Raw genomic sequence first — 27,313 nt, forward strand, 5'->3', positions numbered from 1 at the left:
TGAAAGTGCTGTTCTAGTGAAACAGCAGCATTGGATATGGCCAAAAGCTACTGAAAACCGTTTAAACTGAAAACCAAAGAATTAGGCATACTTGCAAGGCATGAGGACCTAAAAAATGATAGTTACAATTTTGAAATTGCCAATCTTGCCTAATACTGTATTTGCAGTAATGAACTTATGAAACAAAAAAAATTCCATGGAAATAATGATCAGAAAAGTTGTCCACATCACCTCTGATAATGGAGTAAGATGTGGAGATGTGTTGACAGCATCTTCAACCAAGTATATGTTTCTGCTCACGTAACCATGTTTGATAACTCAGGTCTGCACACCTTGCTTGTACTCAGTAGCAAAAAGATTAAAACTCTGTGACCAAACAGTAAAAAATGCACCATGTGAAGCTAAAGTCTGCACCTCGTATAGAGTATTGTAAATATGTATGATTTCTTTTTACATAAACCTTCAATCTTTATTATGAGCCGCCATTAATGTTCCCTCCCCCCAGCCATTAGATATCTTCACCCTTATTGACCATGAAGGTTTCAGCAGGCATTGCTCTCACTTATTGACCAGGATAGGCTGAAGGGATCCCTAGTTAGATGGCTTGGTTCCTGTCTGTATTGATAATGGGGGGAACTGGTTTAGGGTACTTGGCTACGCTCCACACTTCATGCTCTAAAGCACCTACTGAAGAGGCAGATGTAACATTGAATTCAAAGGGCCACTGTCTTATTTGAACAATCAACAAAATTGTTTGGGTCATCTGTGTATGGGGCTTTCAGTTTTTTTCTGTTTGCTTCCTTGATTTAACTATTGCAATGTACTGTTAAAGGATGTATCTTGAAAGCATCGCCCAGTAAGCTTGCAGAATTGACCTGCTTATCAAACATTTTCTTGGAATCTCTTCATTTAACTCCTAGAAGTTCCCCTGGATACAATACTTGACATTGTCTGAGCTAATGGTTGGTTGTAAACTGGTTTTTATTAGCTTCTCAAGCTTCCTTGCAGATCCTGACTGGGTACAAAATTAAATGTGTTTGTTGTCCTTAACAGTGTGGTGAAAGAGTTTTGTGAGTTGGAATGGGGTGAATAATGATCAACTGGATGATGAAATATGTCTTCATGACAGTACCTATTCCAAGGGTTAAATGAAATCTTTTATTTAGTATTAATATTGTCTATGATAGTTCTTAGAACAGTGCATGGATGAGCTTTTTCAAGTACTAAAAAGTACTACATTCAGATAAGTTATTGTTTAAAAACATTAGTTTTTAGGGACACTTGCAGGTAATCGAGCAGTTAGTTGATTTATTATACAGTCTGGTCATAATGCTGTAGAAAATATGGCATAGCGTTTGGGTGGAATGGAATGGAAAATTATTATCTGGATGGGTGTTACTTAATATGCCCAAGTTGCTTAACTTTGTGCAGTTCTTGAACTGTAGAAATATGTGTTTATACCATTACCAGGGTACCTTGAGTCCTGTCTGAATCAGGAATGGAAATGGCATTGGAAAAATATATAGACTAATTCAGCTGGAAAATTCACAGCCTAAGATTAGGTCAACGTGAAATTTAGCTGTCCACTTCCCACTGTGGTCTCCTTCTCTCCAGCTTACAGTCCTGGGAATCTCAGCAGGGACAGACTTTGGTACTATGGTGCCTTGAGCTAGACCAAAATTAGGTGCCCCCTCTCAACTCTCTTGCCATCCTGGGCTTTGGAAAGGGGGCATGAGGGCTCCAGTGGGTTCCTAGGGCCTTCCCATTTCTCCAAAGCTGGGTAAGTGTTAACTAGGCTTTGGGAAGGAAACTATAGGACCCCCTCAGGACTCCCACACCACCTTCCCGTAGCTGGGCAAGTGCTTACTGGCTGCACTTTCTGCTCTGGGGAACTGATTGTGTTGCCCTGAAACCACCTCTGATCTCAGTGCTCAGAAGAAGGGGTCCTACACTGCTGCTTTGCTGCAGTAGTGCCAAATACTGTTTAAAAGTAACTATAAATGTTTAAAGTTACTTTAAACAGTATTTGCCACCGCTATGGAAAGCAGCAGCAGTGCAGGTGAAAGGCCCCTTCAAGACATAGGGAGCTGCCTTATACTAGGTGAGGCCACTGTTTTAGCTCAGTATTGCCTACACAGACTGACTCTCCAGAGTTTCAGACAAGAATCTTTCTTGGCTACATCCAGAAATGCCAGGGATTGAAACTGGATCTTCTACATGCAGAGCAGATGATGTAGCACTGAGCTACAGTCCCACCCCTCCTCAAACATATTTGGGGTGGGCATGCCAGAGTGTACTTGAGTTGCTGCCACTTTGACATCAGAAAAGGAAGCATGGCTAGTGAATAGGAGAGTGGGCTAGCCAGAAGCATGGTGGAGTTGTCTTGATGGTGGTGGATAGGCTTGTCAGCAGCAGTTGTGGGTACACAATCTGTGGTCCCTCCCAATCCAATTCCAATAAATATCTGTTGCTTGTAGACATAGGTCATTGCAAATACAGTAAAATCCTATTAGCACAGACATAAAACATGGATAAATATATTCTCCGTTTAAAATAGAGTCAAAATAATAGACATAACTTCCTGGGGTTACCCTTAGTTTTAGCTTGCTCAAATTAACAAGTCATCTTTACAAACCACTGACATTTGGTTCAGGTTTCTCACTCATGTGGCTCAGTGTGACTCATGATGGGATCAGTTTTGCCCACACAAAGGTTCCACCATGTGCACACGCCTTGCAGTATTTTGTCTCAATGTTAAGCACTTTTTGCTGAATATACCAAGTTTATTAAATGTTCAGCATAGTCAGCCACCTACTTCATCTGCCTACTTGGTTTTGGTTCTTGGAGAATGTTAATCTGGGTGCTATCTTCATTTTTTTTTTAAGTGGGTTGGCTAGTTTGTCCTTCTCGGGGTGAGACTTGCAGGCTGGAACTGAAGGGAATTGAGTCCAACATCACTTGGAGGGCCCCATGGCTACCCAAATGTACCTGATTGTCTAGCATAATTTATATTGTTTATCGACCACTGTGTCACAAAGTCCTATATAAGCTTACCTGGTTTTGCACCTTTGCATGTTGTTGAGAAAATAAGATTGTGTGTCTCATCTAGGTCAGTTCACATGCAGAACCATGCCATGTTTGGTACTATAGGAATGAGGCTTGTACTGTTGCCTTCAGCCTGGAGAACTATGGTTTGCACCTGCCCAGCAATCCCTTCCTTACAATCCTAGTCGGCAGGGGAAGCACAAATAATACATGTTAATTGTTTGATATGTTAGATTTGTAGAAGTGTCCTACCCCCATGTCCAGAAGGTTCCCAAGTCTGACCACACCCCAGATCCATTCACTGGGTGTGGATGTCTACACAGGGGAATCTGAAAGTCTCTAGTCATTGGTTTCTTCTGTATAGTTACACATGCTCAGTGCATAGATGTCAAGGGTAGGGCCACCAACAGAACTTGCATGTAAACAATGTGCGACAGCTTAATGGCTCTTCTGGGGAAATTGGTGGAAAGTATTGTTAAATATAAAATAAAGCATATAGAAGAACAAGTCTTGTTGAAGCAGAGCCAGCATGGCTATTGCAAGGGCAAGTCCTGCCTCAGTAATCTTTCAGAATCATATGAGTGTCTACAAGCACTTCACATAGTGTACTTGGACTTTCAAAAAGCTTCCAGCAAGGTACTTCTAAGTAAATTTAGCAGTTATTGAATAAGAGGAGTGGTCCTCTTGTGGATCAGGATTTGGTTAGGTAGCAGGAAGCTACCTTAGACCTACTTGGACAGCTTCCCAAATGAAGAAAGTGGAGTCCCCTAAGGGTCAGTACTGGGACTTGTGCTTTTTAACTTGTTCAGAAATGATCTAGAATTAGGTGTGAGCAGAGAGGCAACCAGGTTTGCCGATGATAGTAAAAATTGTTCAGAGACACTAATACACAAAGATTATGACAGGATTCCAAAGGATTCTCCAGACTGAGTGAATGGGCAGTAAAATGGGGAAGAAAGTTAAGTTATTTTGTTATTGCATATATGAAAGCAAGGAAGGAGGAAGTCTGGCAGATTGGAAAATTGTGCATTCAGGCTAGATGATTTTCCATTTGGGAAAAAAAGATAGCATCATGGAGAGGATCCCATCCCATGCTGCATCCTATGTCCCCCCTCTTGCAAGTGCTACTGTATATGGTTGTTCCTAGGCTTACCCCTAGATTGTTCCACTCAGACAGAGGCCATTCTCCAGTTCTTCATAGTAGTTGCTGGAGTGAGACAGGACTCATGGTGTATAATGCTATGTTCTATCTTCACTGTTGGAGGGATCATGCCTCACAGCCCCATTTGCTGGGAATTGCAAGTGGAGAGGCTGTCACTGCTCATATTCTGCTTGTGGGTATCTCATGGAGATCTGGTTGGCCGCAGGGGAGTTAGGGGTAGGGCAACTGAATAAGTTCAGGCCTGTAACTTCCCAAGACTTGCAGTGCGCTGCTCTGGTTCACCAGAAGCAGCTTAGTCATGCAGGCCACATGACCTGGAAGCTGTATGCCAGCTGCCTCGGTCAATAAAGCGAGATGAGCGCCGCAACCCCAGAGTCGGCCACGACTGGACCTAATGGTCAGGGGTCCCTTTACCTTTACCTTTAAGTTCCCAAGAACAACCTCTGCAATGGAATATGTTTACAAATGGCATGCGAAATGAAAATTAGTTCACAGTGGCTATATAGTGACTAGATTTCCACAAAAACCTCCTTGATGTTTCAGTGTGGTTCTTTAATCTTGAGAAGAATGAAAACTTTCACAACAACCTGCCAAACATATCATCTATTTATTCCCAATATAAACTCTGTTATTAGCAGGTACACTGAAGTTAAGATTATTGTGGTATAGAGAAGTTTATGTGAGAGGCTTAGCCAGAATGGTTTGTGTGTAAGGGGAAAATCTGAGAACTAAGTATAAAGGTAAGTTGAGTTTCATGCATTTTGTCTTATTAGACAAAGAAAGTAATGTAAATCATAATCAGGAATTCAGGGGGAATCTTACATTTCAATATATCTATCACTTTCTGAATTGGGTGAGTTTCCACCTTTTGTAAAATAAGTATTTTGAACCTGAAAGGCATGCATATAGAACTGGCATTAAATTGTTTATAACTAAATTGTACAAAATTCAGTTAATAAAATCATCAGTTTATTACTGTCATAGACCAGGAGTTTCCAATTAATACTAAATTTGGAAGTTCTTTATCTTTAAATATTTGTTTGGTAACTTACATTCTTCTTGAAAGTTGCATCCTCAGAGGACAGAACTCAAAATATGAAAGTGTAGTTAGAGGAAAAAATAATTGCTACTAAATTTGCAAAACAGTAAAGGCAACTCATGGAAGCTATTGTGCTAGTTTTTCTACTCCTGCTTACAAGACACTAGTTTCCTTAAAGAGTGGTGGTGGAAGCTTGGCTTCTCTAGTATACTTGTAAGAGGATGGCTGAGCACTTCCCTATTGATTAAAAGTATTCATATTTAAGTTAACCTTACTTCATTTGTGGTAAAGTTGGTTGAATGGCCTGAAGTGAGCAAGTAAGCCACTTACCAGCCTGTAGTTCTGTAAACTTGTGCAAGAATCCACACTGACAGCACATTCCCCTACTTAACTCTTCTCCAAAGGTAGTGGTTGTTAGGCCATGCTTCTGAGCTTTATAGGTGCTTTTCCTAACAACCAAGAAACTTAATGGGCTCAAATGTTTGTGGCATTTACATGTCTAAATACATTTGCTACAATCAGTGCTTGCTTGGTCCCACATTGTGGGGATTTGTAGCATTACATTTTATACTACAAAACTTGTTGCAAGAGGGACTTTGTGAAGGGCCCTTTCATGAAGTGCTCGTACTATTGGGAAGCTTGCTAAAGAATTTAATTCTTGTCCCCAGTCTAGGGGGATCCATTCCATTGGTGCACAAAGTAAGGAGATTTTTAGTATCATTTCTGTACTCTGCTTCATAACCGGGCCCATGTGCCGCAAAACTTCGGAAGTTTAAAAGCCTAGCTTGTTACGTTTTTCAGGAAGAACTTCTGTTTGGTAATTGCAATAAAATGCATTATTTCCTACAGTGGAATATTTACCTTTGTCTGGCCACTAGGCTGAGCACTTCTAAGATGTAATATGGTCAAAATATACCATAGTTCATGATGCATCAAACCGATTAAAAGGGGGGGATCTTTATTACCACAGGCAATTTCATATACAGGATAGCTCATGTATAGTGTTAAGCCAAAATATTCAACATAATAAGTTACCCATATTTTTTCAACCCTATGTGTGCTGCTTTTGATTTTTTCTCTACAGGAATTGCCCAAGTCATTCAATGTCCTGTACGTTGGATGAACTGTAACAACTTTAAGTGACACATACTTGACAAGAAATGAGAGTTAGAGTATTGAAGGACTTTTATTTCAAGATAGAAGAATATAAAGAAAACAGAAGAGAATGCAGAAGAGCAGACTTATTTTTCCCTTACTTTTTTCTTTCACTTCAGATTTTGCCTAATTCCAATAAATACTCTGGCCATTGACAAATGTCTATTGTTTCCTTAATTAAGTAGCTTGAATTGGAACTGTGGTCCAAGAGTTGTAGAGATTGTAGTTTTGCATAAATTTTCACAGAACAGGATTGCAGAAAATCCTTTGGGGCAATATGATTTCTTGACTTCATGTAACAAGGGAATGTGTTAGAAAGCTTCATAGAGTAACTTAGATTTTTTTATTTGCATTGGGTGTTTAAATTAACCTTTCAGGTTTAATCAAGAATTCACATGTTACCAAGTTGGGGGGGTGTTTGAGGGGTGTTTTTGGAACTTGCACATCACCTTTGAAAACAACAAAACTATTCTTTCCATAGTTTTGTGTACATTTATGTGAATATAGTCAACCAGTTGAAAAGAGATGAAAAGAGTATCTATAGTGTAAAGATACAGTGAAGAGAAAATACCTTCAGCTTAAATGCACTTTTATAAATAGTAGTCAGCAATCATGTGTACTTCCTTTTGTTGTGGAAGAATGTCTAACTGACCCACTCTTGATTTGCAGCTTTCTTTCTTTTGTTTTATTTCCTTATTCTATAAATCAGCACATTAACTGCTATTATTTGATCTTTCTGGATTTTGAACTGGATGTGGTTGAAATGTGAAGGCAAATAATAAGAATTCTTGCGCTAATACTTCTATAGTTGAGCATAGCTTGATCATGGGAGTCCAAGTAAGCTCTAGAGTAACTACAAGGGTAATGGCTATATTTTATTGGGGGTCTTTAATATGATGAAGCAACGGGGGGGGGGGAGGTGTGTGAAGGTGGAGCCGGAAAAAGCCAGTTGAAAACTGCTTATACAACATTGTCTTCTGTTGAATATATTTCCCACCTAAAGCCACCAGGCTGTTGATTGAACCTTCTGTCAGTTTTCATTGAAGAATAGAATCCTTTAATATATTAGCTGATATTTTTCATTGAGGATAGAAAGGTATTGTTGGAATGTAGGTAAGCATCATAGTGACAGTGATGATAAAAGGAAGTGTAGAGTGGAAGAATGGAGCCAGAGAGCTGGATGTCAAAATAAATAAGCAATTCTGAAAGAAGGTTGAAGGAAAAAGGTAGAAGAATGAAAGGAAAATGCAGTTCTCTAAATGGTAATGAAAACCGGAAAAATATTACTAGATAAACTAGATAGGCAGTCTTGCTCGGGACAGATGAAATTTTAAAACTCCAGACATGGAATCGGTGTGAGAGAAGATCTAGCTGTGAAGCTTCAGAGCGTCTTGTTCTACATGTTTCTTAGAAGTTGCACTGCTAGTCCAATATGCAGTTTCCTATTTAGATTACTGTATAATTTAAAAATACGTCAGGATCATAATAACTGTGCAAATGAGATTTTACACACAAGAGTTTCCATAGCAAATAGAACACCTTGCAGAAGTGTTTGTAGGTGCCTGTGCGTACATCTGCCATTATTTGGGAGAGACCATGACTGCATTGCAGCCATGTACAAAATACTATAAAGTTGAATTCTCCAGATCGGGAATGAGATTTGAGAAGCCCGAAAATGTCTACTTGAGATCACTTTAGCTGTGTAGTCAGGCATTTCTAAGTTGGAGAATTATGCTGACCTTGGTAATTTTTTTCTCCCTCTAATATGAGCAGTAAAACAGGAATATTCCTATGGATTCTGTTCTCCAACCTAATCAGTGTTGGATTGTGCACTACTTCCTCAATTTTCTAAGTGGGCATGAACACAGAACTATTGCCTTCCGTATACTAGGTGCTCGGCATCTCCTCTCCACACACATACCCTTTGTTAGTGGTCATTTTGTAATGCTTGCTTTCGAAGGGCATGGGTGACTGATGCCCAAAAGTAAGGAATGTACACATACAATCCCACAGTATAGGCTAATGCATTGAAGTTTTGCTGTAATCTCTTTCGTTTGGAACACAGCCAACCTTTCAGACTGATACTAAAATAACAAGTTGTCCATCCGTTTTTTTAAATATATGGAAAACAATTGCTACATGTTGCGAAACACTTTATTGAGTGTATTATTTTGCTACACCTTCACGCAGGTAACATTTTTATATACAAAAATAGCTCAAGTTCTTGATGTGCACGTGTATTTGTACCAGGTCTGAGATATTTGCATTGAGTATCACGTGTAGGGTTTTCTGTGTCTCCTCTTGGTTGTAATAATTTGAGCATTTTCTTTTAACTAGAAATTATGGAGAAGTCGGGCGAAGAAGGAATGCCGGATCTTGCTCATGTAATGCGCATTTTGTCTGCAGAGAATATTCCAAACTTACCACCAGGAGGTGGTCTAGCTGGCAAGTAAGTGCAGAATGTCATTGAAACTCTTAATTATGGCTTTGAAACGGTGTATACAGGCTCACATCCTATATTGCTAAATTGTTCAGCCTGTCTTCTACATGCTATTCATTTCATAAAAGTGTAATTCAATCATCACTCCCACACATCTGAATGGAGGAAAGCTGGGCTGAGCTTGTTGACACATGCATGTATTTTAATCTTCCTTTGTGACTAATTTAAATGTATGGCATGGGCATATAGTTATTGCTGCATCTTTTTTTAACTACTTGCAGAAGCCAACAGTTTCAGTTGTATTTTTATCCCACCCTTTCTTTAAGACATGGCAGAGATGCATTTTAGCTTAACGCTGTGTGTGGTAGGTAGGCTTGAGGAGGAAGAGTGTGCCCAAGACCACACTGTAAACCTAAGAGCCACTTCAGCAAAAGTGCTTTGGAGCTGTCTTTCAGAATGGCATGTAGGGAAGGCAAATTGTTGAATGTCTTCCATGTAGCCAGTGTTTTGCACATTTACACAACAGCTCATGAAACAGTGCCGTTGGCAGAATTTCTGGCCACCAATTGGGAAGTCTATAAGCAGAGCAGGAGGACAATAGATTCCCGCTGTTTAGCCATCTTAACTAATAGAGCAGATTGTTTACTTTTGTATGTGAAAACCTGCTCAAAACATAACTTAGAATTTTACCTTTGTCTAGGCGAAATATTATTGAAGCTGTTTATAACAGGCTGAACCCACACAGAGAGAATGATGGGGTAAGTTCTACATTTGATTGATAGCATTTATTGATGCAAGTAAATTATAATATTTCAGTGGGGGATGTTATAACTGTGTGTTTGCAAGTGCATTGTTCCATGCCACCATTGAATTTTAAGGGTTAATGGATCCTCCTGGGATGTCTTGTTCTGAAGAAGCAAACTGCTGCTATTGCTCTATACCAGAATGCAGGGTCACCAATATAAGCATTTCTTTAATACTATATGCTTACAGTAAATAGGTGAGAGACAGACATAAATGTGTGACACCTAATGTTGAGACTTCTTCATTTGTTAGGCCTTTACCAAAAATGCAACTGGTCTTCCTGTTAGGTACAATTTAATTGGTTGTGCCATCTTGCCTAGTAGAAAGGCAATAGGGTGATCAAGTGGATACATTTATTTATTTTAAATTCCTAAACCACCCTTCAACTAGTAGATTCCAAGATAGTGTATAATAATATTATTATTAATAATAACAACTCATTTGTTCAAGCCATGAAAAAACACACAAATAGGAACTATTAAGTAGAGGTCATAAAATAAATGTAAAATGTATATACAAATATGTGGCTGGGGAAACCCAGCCAGATGGGCAGGGTGTAACTAATAAAATTATTATTATATATCACCCTGGTACTGAGAGATTGTAGTGTCAGCACCAATCAAACCTCCTTGGGGGAAGGTGTTCCAAAATTGAGGTGCCACCACAATAAAGGCCCTCTGCCTTTATGCACACAGTAAGAGAGGGGCTATTTATGATTAAGTGATATGAAACACTGGTTTCTGTGGGAATAGTACAGTGAGATAATTTAGGTAAGACCTGATGCTATGGTTTGAATACTTAATTAGTTTTCTCCCAGTGATCCAACTGTTTTCTATGAAAGCCAATTGGACTCTTTTGTTTTCTACTTAGAATTGGCAAACTAGGAATCTTAATTTCACTACTAGTATACAAGTTTCAAAATACTTTCCCAGGCTTTCTTAGCATATCTAGATTTCCCTGTCAGAGACATCCTTGGCAAGGTGTATAGGCTTGCAAGGAATCACAAGTTTCTTATTTCCTGACTCCACCTACATTTAATAACGCTGTGCTATTTCAGTAAGCTAACTTTACTATGTAATGTAAAATAGCTTAAGCTTTGAGCCATGAGTATTCAGAGCTCCCAACAAAGTAATCTAGGCCCCAAAGAGTGAATTTGGTATGCTGTGTTCTGTTTTAGTTTTGGCATAGGTGTTGTGCTTAGTTAGCTAAACTTTCATATGGAAATGTGAATTGTAAATGCCTGTAAGAACTGCAGAGAAGAATACAGAATAACCTAGACAATGCATAGTAAAAGGTGTGTTTCTCAAAAATTGGCTTGTATAAATGTGTGCTAATGTGAACAGCTTAATTAAAATGTGCTAAAAGTACACAATCTCTAGTTTGTTGAAATAAGCATTTTTAATGTAATTTTTTAATAAATTCACTTGGAAGAAAGTCCCATTAATTGCAATTGAATTACCGTATTTTTTGCTCTATAAGACTCACTTTTTCCCTCCTAAAAAGTAAGGGGAAATGTGTGTGCGTCTTATGGAGCGAATGCAGGCTGCGCAGCTATCCCAGAAGCCAGAACAGCAAGAGGGATTGCTGCTTTCACTGCGCAGTGATCCCTCTTGCTGTTCTGGCTTCTGAGATTCAGAATATTATTTTTTCTTGTTTTCCTCCTCCAAAAACAAGGTGCGTCTTGTGGTCTGGTGCGTCTTATAGAGCGAAAAATACGGTAGATTTTCTGTTCTCAGCCTTGGTCTTGAAATGCTGTTCGTGAGGTTTTCCCATTTTTCTTTCCTTCAGTTATTAAAAAGTGTGTTATCACATTGATCCACATGAATACATTCTTGTGCGCTAATAATGTATTCATTGACATTTCCCCTTCAAGGATAGAGTAGATCAGAACTTCTGTTTTTTGTACTCTCATAATAGCATAGGAGGTGTGTTTTCTGTGTTTCCCAAAGCAAATGAAACTGATTTATACTGAGTCACACCATTGTTCCATCTAGTTCACCATTGTCTACCAGGGTTGCAGTTGTGGGAAAGTCTCAGCCGAATCTGGAGATGGTGCTAATTGAACTTAGTTCCTTTTGCAGTCAAAGAATGTGCTTTTTCAGAGTTATGAAGCAAGAACAGTAGTTTCTCCCACTAATGTAGACTGTTCTGCACAGAGTTATGGGCCCATCCAGCTGCTTCTTGCTCTGATTTTAGGAACCTTAATTGAGCTTTTCAGTGTTATGCTGAATTCTCAGATTTGGTGGTTCGGAATAGGGTCATGGTGAATGTAGAACAAGTGAGATAGAAACTGGGAAAGAGTGCAAGGTTTCACTTTTTTAAAAAACAACAACAACATAATTTTATTAATCCATATTTTCAAGATAGCCTACAAAAGAGAACCATAAAACAAATATAAAACAGATCAAAAACATCAGAAACAAAAGCAATTATCGTAGCAACAGTAAAAATACAAGAAGCAGTAGATTTAAAATCCAAGGTTTCCAATTTCTGATAAAGGCTTAGAAATCTCACCTGCTCTGTGGGTTTTTACAGGCCTAGTATGTATTTTCTTTGCTTAATTCTGTGACATAATGTGTGGAGGCTTCCTTGTGTTGCAATTAATGCAATGTTAACAGATGCCCCACTTACTTCAGTATTGAAATAATAATAATAATAATAATTTATTATTTGTACCCCGCCCATCTGGCTGGGTTTCTCCAGCCACTCTGGGCGGCTTCCACAGAAACCAAAAAACACTAAAATATCATACATTAAAAGCTTCCCTGAATAGGGCCGCCTTAAGATGTCTTCTGAATGTCAGGTAGTTGTCCATCACCTTGACATCCAATGGGAGGGCATTCCACAGGGCGGGCGCCACCACCGAAAAGGCCCTCTGCCTGGTTCCCTGTAGCTTCGCTTCTCGTAATGAGGGAACCGCCAGAAGGCCCTCGGCGCTGGACCTCAGTGTCCGGGCAGAACGATGGGGGTGGAGACGCTCCTTCAGGTATACTGGGCCGAAGCCGTTTATTTATGTGGCTGAATTGGCCCACAACACTCAGAAATATCTGGCATTTATAGCCATAATAAAGCCATAATAAAGAAAACATGACAAGATCATAGTCTGACTGCAGAATGAGAAATAGTATCAATTCACATTAATATATGTGCACTCTGTGAATACTACTTCACTGTAAAAAAAAAAAAAAAGAAATCTATCAAGGCCAGTTCTCAAACTACTTACAATACATTTGACATATCTGGTTATCTGTCCTAATGGTGTATATCCAGATCTGAGAAAATCTGTTTTCCTTCCTGGAAACATATTTTTCATAGGTTTGCTTTTTTTGCGTTCTATTTTTCTCTCCTAATTTCATATGAATATTGGGTAACTTGCTGAATTTAGTTTTGTATTAGAATTTACCATTAGAAAACTTGGAGCACTTTGGATGCAAAATTAATGCATAATAGTTCTTCATGTCATCCAAGTTCAGAGCAGCTTAGGGTTGTATCTAGTGTTAGTTAAACTCAGAGTAGGCCCATTGCAATTAATGGAATGTGATGAACTTGGTAGAGTCATTGGAATTAAAGGATGTCTGAGTAAAACTTAGTTGGCTACAACCCTCAGTCTCGAGGTATTTGGGACTCATGATTCATGTGAGGAGGTGGTATCAATGGCTGACATTTTATATTTTCCTAATTGGGTAGCAAGGGACGCAGGTGGCGCTGTGGGTTAAACCACAGAGCCTAGGACTTGCCGATCAGAAGGTTGGTGGTTCGAATCCCCGCGACGGGGTGAGCTCCCGTTGCTCGGTCCCTGCTCCTGCCAACCTAGCAGTTTGAAAGCATGCCAGTGCAAGTAGATAAATAAGCATCGCTCTGGCGGGAAGGTAAACGGCATTTTCGTGCGCTGCTCTGGTTTGCCAGAAGCGGCTTAGTCATGCTGGCCACATGACCCGGAAGCTGTATGCCGGCCACGACTGGACCTAATGGTCAGGGGTCCCTTTACCTAATTGGGTAGCTACAGTTTCTGAAAGAACCATCAAAGGAATAGTTGTTAGAATGTTCAGACTGGTATTTCCGAGCCCTCCCTGGAGACGGGACCATTGCATGCTGAGCATGTGCTTTACGACTCAGCTAAGGTCCCTCCCCTTTAATTTTGGTTTGTTCTGGGTACAACCAGCAGAAACCTCATCAAAAAGAATGAAGTTTCACTGAAGTTTCCTGAAACAGAACAGTATATTCAGCTTCTTGTATTCCAAGATGCAGTCACCTTCCTGTGATGATCCTACACGTTTTGAGTTGCTTGTGGTCATAATGAGAATGTGAGTTTGAGGTGCAAATGGGAGATGGGGCACAGCAAGAGGGATGGTAAAAGTGCTTGGCTGGCAGAAAAGAGCTTCTGTAGATGGACATCTGGGAGGTTAGCTGTTGGTAGAGGAAGGTTCTCTACTTGGTAGTGTCACACACCCCTTTTTTGTTTTCAGAATGGGTTGCCACTGTGTCTGCACAATAGTGGTAGTTCTGTGCTTAAACACACAGCACTGCTGCTATTGCCTCTCATTTGTCCTTAATCAGTTTTTATAGTGTGTTTGGCTTAGCTAAGGTATGAGGATACTTTAGCTAAGTATGAGGATCAATACTTAGGCCCAATGAAAAGGCCTAAGAAAAAGCCTCTGAATTAGGTACCATTTCCTTGGAATGGGCCAATTTGCAATACCAGTGATTTTGAATTGGGCATGATTCCTTGTTGATAAAGTCAGAGGGTTTACTGCTAAGCCCTTGTGACATACGTGTCTGGGGAAGGACACTTTGCCTGCTTTGAGAGGCATATTTTGCTACTTTCAGCTATAACAGGGACCTCCAACCTTCTTGAGCCAATGGGCACATTTGGAAACTATAGAAACTATTGTGGGTACCACACACTCATCGCAACCCCCTCCCCACTTCCCCCCTCCTCGCAATCAGGCTTTAAGTAGAAGGATTGCCCCCTTGGGGCAATTTTTTAGGTCACAACTGTGGAGAGAAGGGCTAGCTGTCTCCCTCCCAGTTACTCCTCCCCCATTGCAGTTAGGCTTGGAAAAAACATTTCATTTGTTCCTGCAGGAGGCTTGTTTAAAGCTTAATTGTGTTTGTGAAGGGGTGTCACAGCTAGGCAGAGAGAGTTAAGCCTTCCTTCCCTAGCTGTGCCACCCTCCAAAGGTCCCCCATGCAAAAGCTTTGCTTGAAAGAAGTATTCTGTTGTCTACAATAGAAAGCAGCCTTTAAGCCCTATAAGCACTGTAATCAGTGTGGGGATGCCAGCAGGTGCCAGTGAGGGTCTTGGTGAGCACATCTGTGCCCACGGGTGCTATGTTGACAATCCCAGAGCTGTATGTCTCATCAAAGATCCTTTATATTACTAGGCACAGGTAATCAAACATAATGAGCATTAAGAGCCATGCTGGATCCAGGCCAAAGGATGGTAGTAGCCCTTTCTTGCAGTTGTTGCCTAGCAACTAATATTTAAAATACAGGCCTCCCCGGATACTGGAAGCATCATATAGCCATCACAATTAGTAGCCACTGATGGTTCTCAACTCCATCTTAAAAGGACCTAAGTTTAAGGTTGCCAACAAATCCAGTGGCAGTGAATTGAAAAATCTGTGTAAAGTACCACTTTTTGCCAGCCCTGAATCTAGTTTTAGTGTTCTAAGAATACTAAATCTTAAAGTCATAACATTCAGAAGACTTATAATTAAAGTGCCTTTTGGTTCTTGAATTCTGGGGATATATTTTGAAGAATTTGTAAATTAAAACGAAGTTCTTTTCACAATGCCATCTACATATCTCGATAGATTTGTACTTTTGTGGAGAGTTAGCTTGTACTTCACTCTGAAAGAAGTGTTACAGTCTTCCCATGAGTGCACCCAATTGGCAAGAAGTTTTCCATTGGCAACTTCATGTGACTTACTCAATTACACCTAAAGTATCTCTTTCCTAAACAAGATAAGTAGGAACTCATTTTACTTAAGCTGTTCACAGTTTTTTATTTTGTTTTTGCTGTGTTTCAAAGCACCAGTGGTATATAATTTACATTTAAAGGTCTTAATTTATATATGCTATCCAGCCATCTGCAACTGTCTTGAGTGAACAAAATGCCCATGAAATGGCAGAATAGGAAGATCTGGTTCCACATTGCTTTTTCACAATTAATAAACTTCCTTTAACCATAAGCATTTAGGACACTTAACTTCTATAAGTGTTCTCCCCAAGGCTCATTAAGACTGGCTGAAAGTTTACTTCTAGACCATAGAACTCTAGAGATTCTTCATAGCTTGTCTAATGTATTAATAAATTTAGAAATATCCTAGTTTAACCACTGATTCTGGGGTCTTGAATCTTAAATAAGGACCCTGGCGAAGCCGCAGAAGGTGGAACACAGGGAAAGTTGGTGGAAGCTCTCAGACAAGTGAGAATTACTCATAGGGGGAACTACCGCCACCTTCTGGAGGACGTGCTGATTAGTTACAGGCTAGCTAGAATGCAGGGAGAAGAAGGCTTTGATGAATCGGCTACAGCCTCTACTTCAGATTCCTCTGATGGATCCAGTGACCAAGAGACAGACACCAAAGCAGAAAGTGAGCAGAGTGCTCAAGAAGATTCTGAGATGGGCGATGAACAGGGTGCTAAAAAGTTGTAATACCTTCATTTTTTTCACACAATTGATGGTTTAGCGATTATAATGTCTTGGTCTCTTGCTATTTGTTACATCTTAGACAGTTAGCTTTCCTCTTAAATTTATTTGTACATGCTAAATGCATAAAAGGTATTCTTCTCTCTGTGTGTTTTGTGTGTTGGAGAGTTCTTCCCGAGAACTGCTGCTTGCGTTGGCATTGTTACTGCTTGTCTTCTGCATGCATGGCAGGAAGCAGAGCAGCAAAATTCTTGTACATTGGTCAAGAGGTTTCTGCGGATTTTAGTCTCATGGCGTTGGGCTGGAATTTGATAGTCTAAGAAGAATGTCATATTGTAAATGCATTCAAGTGAAAGCTATAACTTCTGTGGTTTTCATTAAATTGGTAGAGCCTAAAATTGTCACCTTAATCCAGCATTTAACAGTGTGTTAATTATAACTCACTTTCTTTTACTTATTACGGTGATGTAGATATTGCATGTTTGTATTGTGAATAGTTCTTGTTATGTCAAAGGAATATTAGCCCTTTAAGTTTTAAGGCATGTTAAGTTAGTCATTATATTAAAATATACGGTGTTATGTCAGGCTGTAATTTGGACTATATCATCTGTACCTGATTTTCTGAAATTGTATTCAGGATGCACTTATAGCACCTATGTATCCAATGGATAAAATGTATTGACCATTAGTGTTTAGTACATGAGTTATTATGACCAAATAAAATATGTGTGGAATAATCTGAATGCATATTGACTTTATTTAAGCAGTTTGGAGTAGTTCAAGTTGTCATCAAACAGAGCAGAATGTGTAATATCTAATTTGTTAACATATGAGAGTGATCTTTATTTGTATTAAGTTTTAACTCGCTGAACAACTTTTATTTCAGAAGTGATACTCCTGGGCAAATAATATTTGCTCCTTTTATTAAGTTTTCTGCTATTGGATAACTGACTTGTTTACACATTGGAATGTAAAAATGATAGTGTTGACACCTACAAAAATGTGTATTGGGTTATGGGTTCTTTGGGTTAGGACCATTGCTGTGCTCGCTCACCTTTATGGAAAGGCTTGCTTTGAGGTGTTGCTATCATACTTCCAAAAAATTATACTGACTGTGCGTAGGCTAATTTGCTTGGTCACAATTTCAAATGGTTCGTATTCCTGGCAGTTTCTTCTTTTATTGCCATTATGTTCCTGGGCTAGCAGAGGAGGGAGAGTGATTGAACCGCCTGAGGGCATGATGGTCTGGTAAGACTGTGGAACCAGAAGTCCCAGCTCCTCCTTGTATGTTTATTCCTTGTTGCAATTCAGGACAGTGTGGATTTTTAGGCCAGTAGAACACTAACAGTTTCCTTCTTCTTTTCCTGTAGGGTGCTGGCGATCTAGAAGATCCGTGGTAGCCTTACAGATCTGCTAAAAATGCTTTTGAATCTGAAAAATGGGGGAAAAACTTTTAATCAGTTTTCTTCAATACAAAGGAAAAATTCTGGTGGATTTCCAACATTTTGTGAAATGGGCAGAAAGAAATTATTAGGATTTTCCATCATTTGTTCATATTTGTGTTTTCTGATATTGCCACTCTTAGCATTGCCTGTACTACAGTATTTTTACCAGCCTTGGGCGCATTGGTTACATCTTTATGGAGCCTGAGCCCTAAAAACCAAGGAAGGAATAATGCTGGGAGCACATCACTAAATGTACATAAAGTACCATGGGATTGTAGTTGTACTCTGAAGACACACTATGTTTTAACAAAACTTACAATAAATGCACAATTGAGTGCAAATAATTGTAATGAGACACTTACTTACTTCACCTTACCAAGATGGAAGGCTTTTGCAGCTCTGGGCTTGGAAAGTCATTTCAGTTGGGCAATATGCTATAGGATGTGTATTTTTTTTATTTTAAATTTTCCAGTTTTACCTGTATTACCAGACTGTTAGGTTTTTCCCTACAGTGTCCAAATTGTGATATGTTGCCTACTGCTTGCTTAAGATAAAGTGTATTTGGCAATAATATAAGAAGATTTTAGGCATCTAAAACCAATAAGAATTTTGCGCATGTGTATAACACATCCATAAACTCTTGCTAGAATAAATATTTTTAAACCAAACAACTTAATTTATGGTTAGTTGTAATTTGCTTTGACATCTCACTCATTGCTGCAGGTTTTTTTTAATGCTGAATATTTGCCTTTATTATAATGTAAATTGTGATTTTGTTCTAAATGTGGTTTTCTATAGTCCCCCCCCCTTTGATTTCTTATCAGCTGTTAAAAGAGGTCGAGTAATATGGGTATAATTTTTAATTGTTTGCATTATTTACAAAGTTCAAATTATCACTTTGAGATTACTATAAATACAGCTAAAATTATCTATTTTAAATCTAAGAAAATATTAGAGATATTTTCATGGGTTCAGTGACCTTTCATTTTATAAGCAATGGGCATGGTACAGAGTGGCCGTCATGTAAGGTACTTGAAGATTCTTAGTTTAATTCTATTTTTGCAATAACCTTATTTTTTTTTCTTAATTCTTTTTGAGTTGTGCATGTATTGAGTCCAGTTAATGCTGAAAGTGGAGAAGAGTAAAGTATTTATCTAAAAAATAAATAAATAAAAGCTATTGGGGAGGGGAAACATTGAATGTATCCATTTGTACATGATTTACATGCTGTGGATGCCTTGTAAACATTTTCCTATTTGTTTAAAACTGTGTTTCAACGAGGATGTAGTTGCCCTTGTGTGTAGTTTAAGCTAACGACAGTCATCAACTGGTTTTGTGTGAAATTCATGGTATTTTTCTGTAGCTTCCCCCTCATACACACACTCGAGTGTAGATCCATGTACACTCTTGTAACCTGGTGCCTATAGCCAGTTTTCCCGATCATTTGGTTCTTCGTGTATCTGATTTTGGGGGGGAGGGGGGCGGTTGGGAGGGGCTAGAGGATTATTGCCACAATATATTTTATTTATTCATTAGATTTTAGCCTTGTAAGTTAAAGTGTTCTAAATGATGATGTTAACAGGTATTTGTCCCTACTGGGGTTTTTTTTTTGGGTTGTTTAAAAGCTAGGGAATGAAGAATGCAAAATGGTTTACTGTTCAGACTGTCTGCTCTGGTCCAATCCTGTACTGATAGTACCTTCCCAGTATGATATTGTGATGTTTCATACAATACAGTGAACATAACCAACTTGTTATCTTCAATAAAGGATTGCTAAAACAGTGAGAAGCGCAGTTTTGTGGGAAAGGAATTAGTGACGAAACAATTACTTGCTTCTGTGATTGTAAATACTGTCTTTTTTTTGGTGTATGATCAGCATGCTGTTGACCTATAAGAGCATAAGAACTCTGGCTTTTACTGTGATATTTGGTTCCAAAGAACAATTGCGTATCAATAATGCACAACTCTGTATAAGCACCTAGTTCTTGAGAATCATCACTGCTTGAAATTTGGTCCAGGAGGTCAGAAATGAATTGAACTGCAAGTGAAACAAGCTGAGGTGATAGTGCTTGATAACATGTTGGTGGAAGTCAGCCTGTGGTATTTGCAAAAATATTACTGAACATTATGCAAAATGTTTGGTGTAAGTTTTACTTTCAGACGGTTGTAACTTTAGGAAGAATGATTTCCCAAGGTACAGGAAGGGAAAAGAAATCTGAATTATTGCCATTATGTGCAGCGTGTGATCCTTTGCATAGGAAATGCTATTGACAGGTGTTCTGCTAACTGAGCTGGATCCATTTACATCAACATCAGAAGGCAAGTGCCTATTTGTGTGGTCTAAGCTATTTTGATGGATGCTAAAGCCAGCCTGTTCTTAAACCTTAGGGGAAGGATGCTACACAGACCGTTGATCCTCACTCTTTTTCATAGCTTTTACTGTTATATGTCCTTACCCGAGAATACGCCTTTTTGTTCACTCCACAGTAAACACTAAAGGTTTAATATAATCACATTCTTCTGAACCTGGAAAATGTTCACTTGTGTATTGCTGATATTTATATCTAATAGACTTAAAAGGATGTTGCTAGGATTGGTCTGTTCACCAAGATAACCATGCCAAATATAAACTAAAATTCACTGTCAAAATCTTGTAGGCCAAGTTTGGGGAAAAGTCAAGAGACACTCATTACAGCCTAAATTGTTTTACCTGTACAAATTGTTTGGTGGGCTGTCAGTTTAAAACATGAGGATAAATCCTAATGCATTTTATAATGGATAATTGTTTCCTTGAAGCATCATATCATAGCCCCAGTTAAGTTATAGCTTAGTTGCTCCGCCACTCTCTTTTCTTTTTCCAACAAGATGATGTAAAGGGGGTTGCATCAAAACACCTGAATATTTCTTAGTCATTGTTCCATATTGAAGAGTAAAGCTGGGTTTTTTCACACAACTGATATGCATCCAGAGAGCAGCTTTCTGCCAACCACACTACGGATATGTTTGCTTCATTGGCAGACCATCAGTTCCGCTGAAACATGATCTTAAGCTAAGTCTTGGCTTATGTCCAAATCAATCCTTTTCTCTTCCTGCCTGCTATCACCTCTGCTTGCTGTGTTTGGTTTTAAATTGCCAGTAACGGTGCAGAGACTTGGAGCGTAACGAGCTCCATTGATCAAGAATAAAAGTGAAAAGTAGTTTGGTATGCAGCCTAATGTTGCACATTTTACTCGGAAGTAAGGTCTACCGCTTTGCAAAGAAGAAACAGCCTTGGAATGCTAGAACATGTTTCTGTTGTAATCAAAGGTGTAACTATCACAAGCTTGAAACTGTGTGATGACACCTCGCAATTCAAATTTTGTGGATGGTGTTTTGCGTTTGTGTACAGCAGCTCACACTGAATCAGGTGGGCTCTCTCTTTCTCTCTTTTTAAATAGCACCAGTGCACACCATTCCATTTCATTTGCATTAGCTTGTTGAAAATGTTTTAAGATTCATGCAATGAGCTGCTGTCTGTGGTTTGAATTGCCAAATGGAACAGTTAGCCCAAGTGGCTTGGATCTTAGGCAGCCATTGCACTGCTGGCTGAAGTGAAGCCTCCACTGTGAAGCACTTGCTGACTTGAGCTGCTCCATCTCTGTTCAGGTGGCTTCGTTTGCTTAGGATGTCAAAAGAGAGTACTATTAGGAAAAAAATCTGGATCGGTAGAGTTGCTCTAAATCTCTTGATTAGCTTTTGCTTTGGATTATTATTATTATTATTATTTTAAATCCACACAGCCGTCATAAATTTCATCTTGAAATCTTAAGAAGAAATGGTGGTATGTATCTAACATATAAAAAGGAAGGTTAAAGATTGGACAGCTTTACATTTCATCCGAACTCACTCTACAATATATGGAAGTTGCATTTATACAAAGGGATGAGAAATGGCCCAGTTAAGAAAAAGGTTGTGTCTTGTTGCTTTGTCTTAACATGTGTTTCATTTTGGCCTATTAGAAAACTCCTCCATCCTCATTAACGTGGTCTCCTCTGGTGCTAGCACTGTTTTACTTGTGTGTTTTTTCAAATGCTTGCCTATCTTCTGCTTTTTATGGTCTGTGAGCACCACCAGAACATATAATCTATTTAGTTGATTTAAAATTCTATTCATTTACCAAATCCTGTAGCCTCCCCCATTTAATGAAGCTGTAATGTTTCTCTTTGATGCCTGGGGTGTCTGTAAATTTGTGGAACTGGTGCATGTCTGTTCAGAAGCATAAACGTTACTTGTAATTGTTCCTATTTGGTTTTTATTCATGGTGTTGATTTTTAAATGATTTGAATTTTATCAAATGAGTTCCAGCAGAAAAGAATAGTTGCCCATCATTTGTTCAGCAGAACAGTGTAACCCAAGGTCCTTGTATTTCCCAACAAGATGAGTTTTATGCAAGGTACACATTGCTGAAATAAGGAACAGACCTTCTGGCTACTTGGGTTTCTCACATTGTTTTCACCTTGGCAAATGTGGCACTACATCAAACAGCATGGTAGCCTATAAAAATCATTGATGCCATTCAAACTCACTGAAGGTTCACAGTTCTTCTGAAAAGTAACATGACACAGTCCACTTAAACAAGATTCTTTATTTTGTTCTGCCATGGATGATGATCCAGTCATATTCCTTATACGGTGAAATGTTATCTCCAAAGCTACCAAATAACAAATGTCATCGATCAATCACATAAAGCAGTTTTGAAGTTGGGTGGCTGCAGCAGAGTCATATTCAAGTCAAACATACTGAGGAATCAATATTGTGTTTTAGTTAAAAAGAAATCTAGGGGCATCCCTTTAAAATTCCAGACCGTAATGTAACTATAGTCTCACTTAAGCAGAGAATTATTGCACAGAAGAATGGTGAAAATTGGCATGACTTTGGCAAGGGAAGTCTTGAAGTGTTCATTGGAAGTTGACAATCAACTTCATTATGATCTGTTGATGCTCTATGCTCAGATTTCCTTAAGAGCCTTTCACAAAACATCTTGTGGTTGTTGAACCAATTACTTTTCTGTCATGGGATCTGTCCTGCAATTGCTAGTTGCCTTCCAAACACTAGAAAATAAATTATTATTTTTTCTGAATTAATCTGAATAGAGAGCAAGAAGACTCTGGATAATGTCATTCTGCCATAGAGAGCAGGTGGCACTGGAGTGTGCTTGTGCCTTTGCATGCTCACCTCCCAACACCCCCAGGTGCATGGGTTGCTGTCTGAAAGGGCTTTCTATGTGTGCTCTGTTGGATGTGCTTAGAAACCCGGCAGAAGGGAGCCTTGCTTCATCAGGCTTCTTGATTGCAGAGAGGTTTCTAATTCAGAACAGAAGGAGCTTTGACACCACCTTCAGGAGCTCTGAAGAGGTGACCACACACCCAGGGATGTTTGCGGGTGAGCCCTGCATGTGCACCCTCTGGTCCAATCCACAGTATGTGGTATCTCGATAGAGCCTGGAGTTTCCTGTCTCTGTTCTCTTACTGTAGAGAGGCAAGTTCTCCTGTGTCTTAAGTCTGTACTCCCAATCATTAATTTCAAAATAGATTCATAGTTTCTGAGGAAGACGCACACAACATTGCAGACCACTTGGTTCTCCAGAGCAGTTTTGCACAGCTCAGATGGTTTCCTGCAGTGCCTTGGATACAAGGAAGGGGCAATTTGTGTTCACTGCATACGGGATGGGAAGTCACCAGTTGGGTAATCCCCTCGGTCATGGAGCAGCTACCAGACCGGGACTACTGAAAACAGTAGGAGGGGTGTTTGGAGACACTGGTCTGCAAACAGGTGGCAATGTTGACATTGTGTGGTTTGGCATCACCCTCTGGAATCCCCAATACCTTGACATCACAAGATGGAATTGGAAAAGATGAAGCATCATGGCATAAGGGAATCACATGAGCCTACCTGTGCACAAATAAAAATTGTTGAGTTGGAAGGGTTCCTGAGGATCATCTAGTCCAACCCCCTGCAATGCAGGGATATGCAGCTGAGAGACGTGTGCATCTGCATAGATATTTAAGAGCTGGATAAGAGGACTTTCACCTAACAGTACCCAAATAGTTTCCAGATTGGATGTCTCAAACAGTTTCTCACAGATAACCTCGGATGAACCAGAGTGCTCAGCAGAGTACATTTTCCGCCTTATGTCAGATGTGCCTTCTCAGTAGTTGTGCCCGTCTGGTGGAACGCCATCCCATCAGATGTCAAAGAAATTAACAAATACTGTATTTGACTTTTAGAAGTGGCCTGGCCAGGGTAATGGGGAATTGGAGATGCCTGTCCAAATTATGAAAGTTTCTATAACTGGTACAAATCTCTGCAAGAGCTATCATAATTAGTGTCAGCATAGAGACTTCCTACCCAACTTGAAGAAGGCAGGGTAGACTCCCAATTACTTTGCAAGGAAAACATAGAACACAGAGTTCATAGAATCAGAATTTGTAGAGTTGGACAGGACCACCAGGGTGATCTAATCCAACCCTCTGCAATGCAGGAACATTTTGCCCAATGTGGGGCTTGAACCCATGGCCGTGAGATTGAGAGTCTCCTGCTCTACCAACTGAGCTATGTTCTGTGACAACCCAACATGGGGTGCAGAACAGGAACTAATGACAACTTCCCTTTCCTGAGAAGGTATAATAACCAAATGCATAAGTAGTACCTGGAAACCCAAGTGCATCTGCTGAGGCTATGCTAGACCGTCTTGTAAACACAGGTGACAGTGTTACTACTCAAGGCATCACTTGCTTGAGCTATACGGATGCCCGTGAGATTTAGAGATAAATGAGTGACAATCTGAATTAACACTGGCTACAAGAGGGATGTGGGTGGCGCTGTGGGTTAAAGCACAGAGCCTAGGGCTTGCCGATCAGAAGGTTGGTGGTTCGAATCCCCGCAACGGGCTGAGCTCCTGTTGCTCGGTGCCTGCTCCTGCCCACCTAGCAGTTCAAAAGCATGTCAAAGTGCAAGTAGATAAATAGGTACTGCTCTGGCGGGAAGGTAAACTGTGTTTCCATGCGCTGCTCTGGTTCACCAGAAGCGGCTTAGTCATGCTGGCCACATGACCCGGAAGCTGTACGCCGGCTCCCTCAGCCAGTAAAGCGAGATGAGCGCCGCAACCCCAGAGTTGGTCACAACTGGACCTGACAGGGGTCCCTTTACCTTTACAACATTGCTATATATATTTAAATTGTTGCTTCTTTAAACACACAAACCTAGACATGGTTTAATCACTAGAGAGCAGGGCCATCCGGAGATGTTTTGCCCTTGTAGGCAAAGTGCCCCAATGCTGCTTTCGCCCCGTGGCTCCAGCAACAGCACAACGGCAGAGAAGGGGACAGATCTGCCGCCTGAAGCAAATTGCGTCACCTTGCCCTGACGGACAAGCAACGTCTGCTAAATAGGCACTGAGCTTAGTTATATCAGAAGCTTTTCCTGGGTCAGTTCTTGTCTAAGACAATAAAGTTCCTGTCTACCAGTGTGCTCTCTATGCCGGGATTTCCCAAATTGTGGTCCAGAAGCTTCACTCAGGTGGTCAATGGCATGTCTGTGAAGAACAGCAGGTGCAGGAGCTGCTCCTGAATTCGAAGAACATAAGAACCCTTCTGGATCAGGTCAATTGTTCATTTAATCCAGTATCTTCTTCTCACAGCAGCCAACCAGACACCTGTGGTCAGCCTGCAATCAGGACATGAGTGCAGCTGAAATCTGCCCACTTGCGATCCCCAGAAAACTGGTGTTTAGAGGTGTAATGTCTCTGCCAGTGGAGGTAGAGCATAGTTAATCTTCATGAACTTGTCTTTTAAATTCATCCAAGTTGGTGGCCATCACTGCTTCCTGTGGCAGCGAGTTCCGCAGGTTAACTATGTGCTGCAAGAAGAGACGCGAGCTTTTGCCTGTCCCAAATTGTCCCAACATCCAACTGCTTTGGATGTTTTGAGAACCTGTTGCTCTGGATGGTACAAGGCGAATGGGGCAGATTGGAAGTGACAGGAGGGGGTGGGCAGAAACGACTAGAAAGAAGTGGAGAGCATTAAGAGAGCAAAACAGAGAGAGGAAGTGAATAAATAAAAATAAAGCTGTATAGAAGAATCAGTAAAGAGAGGATTAAAAATCACTCAACACCTTACAGTACCCTGTGTTCACAAACTGATGTGGAAATGTGGAGAACTGCACACAAGACTGAAAAAAGATTGAGAAACTGAACTCAAAAGATTTGACCATTCTGAGATGAGGAACCCTGAAACCTGCCAAATATTTGACTGTAAGCCTTTGGTGTTGTGTAGACAGGCATGGGGCTAAGGAATGCCTGTCTCTCACCTGCGTGTTTCCCTAACTACTGACTGAATTGTTATGCTATCAGTTGATTCAATTAATGCTGATGCAGCTGCAATTGAAAGGCCGGTCTCTGATAGCAGGAGGTTTGTGAGGCAGAGTGAAAAGTCTCTGATGTAATTTAACCATGTCAGAGGAAGGAATAATGGCAGGGATGTTGGAGAAGATAGAGGTGCTCACCACTAGGGATGCAGAAGGGGGATTAGTGGTTCTGATTAACCAGCCCATTTTGGATGAAAAGTTTAATCATTTACAAAGCACATACAACTGCCTTAGGGGTATTCTTTTGGCATCATAATCCAGCCAAAGTTCAGTATCTTGAATTCCGTTCATTTCACAGGGAGAGATTTACTTAACTTTCTCACCAAACTAAGCAGGGAGCTGTCTTAGTCTAGGTCAGGCTGTTTTTGCTTATCTACCCGAACGTGGTCCACTGTGATGGGCAGTCTGTCAGGTGCATCTTCCCCCTCACCTGCTAGGCAATCCTGTTAGCTGGCAATAACAAGGGTTGAACTGCCTAGAAAGCATATTCTCTACCACTGAACCGTGACATTATTTGGGCCACATTCACACCATACCACTTTAAACAGCTGTGACACACCCCCTCCCCGGATTCTGGGAACTGTAGTTCCCCCGCCCCCAGGGTGCTGAACGTTATTAAAGGTAAAGGTACCCCTGACCGTTAGGTCCAGTTGCGGACGACTCTGGGGTTGTGCGCTCATCTCACTCTAGAGGCCGAGGGAGCTGACGTTTGTCTGCAGACAGCTTCCGGGTCATGTGGCCAGCATGACTAAGCCGCTTGTGGTGAAACAGCAGCCCACGGAAACACAGTTTACCTTCCTGCTGGAGTGGTACCTATTTATCTACTTGCACTTTGACATGCTTTTGAACTGCTAGGTTGGCAGGAGCAGGGACCGAGCAACGGGAGCGCACCCCGTCGTGGGGATTCGAACCGCCAACCTTCTGATTGGCAAGCACTATGCTCTGTGGTTTAGACCACAGCTCCACCCGTGTCCCTTGAATGTTGTTAGGAGACCCCTATTCTATTCACAGCCGCAATTCCCAGAGTTCCCTGTGTTTGTTAAACAACTCTGTTATGAAATAATGGAAAATACATCCTGTTTGTTTAGAAAAGAGCCGTTACTGCTGCTTCTCCCCTCCCCTCAGGGCAAGATTCAGCCACCCCTCTAGTAGCAGTTGCACTGAA

General features: G+C 40.3%; 1 protein-coding gene across 5 annotated transcripts in view; it reads left to right on the forward strand.

Moving 5' to 3' along the window:
• The window catches only part of PPM1B (protein phosphatase, Mg2+/Mn2+ dependent 1B), a 45,009-nt gene extending 25,476 nt beyond the window's left edge, over window positions 1–19,533 (forward strand). For 3 of the 5 annotated variants that reach the window (XM_081188683.1, XM_081188681.1, XM_081188682.1), the window contains 3 exons: window positions 8,739–8,850; window positions 9,542–9,599; window positions 16,016–17,043. In XM_081188683.1, coding sequence (XP_081044809.1) covers window positions 8,739–8,850; window positions 9,542–9,599; window positions 16,016–16,306 — 461 coding nt within the window. In that variant the 3' untranslated portion in view covers window positions 16,307–17,043. Of the gene's footprint in view, window positions 1–6,330; window positions 6,561–8,738; window positions 8,851–9,541; window positions 9,600–16,015; window positions 17,044–17,670 lie in introns of those variants that run through there. The other 2 variants (XM_081188684.1, XM_081188685.1) reach the window with 2 other exon arrangements.
• Window positions 19,534–27,313: the final 7,780 nt, after the last annotated feature.

This window comes from Podarcis bocagei, assembly GCF_964188305.1.
Source record: "Podarcis bocagei genome assembly, chromosome: 3".
NCBI lineage: Eukaryota > Metazoa > Chordata > Lepidosauria > Squamata > Lacertidae > Podarcis > Podarcis bocagei.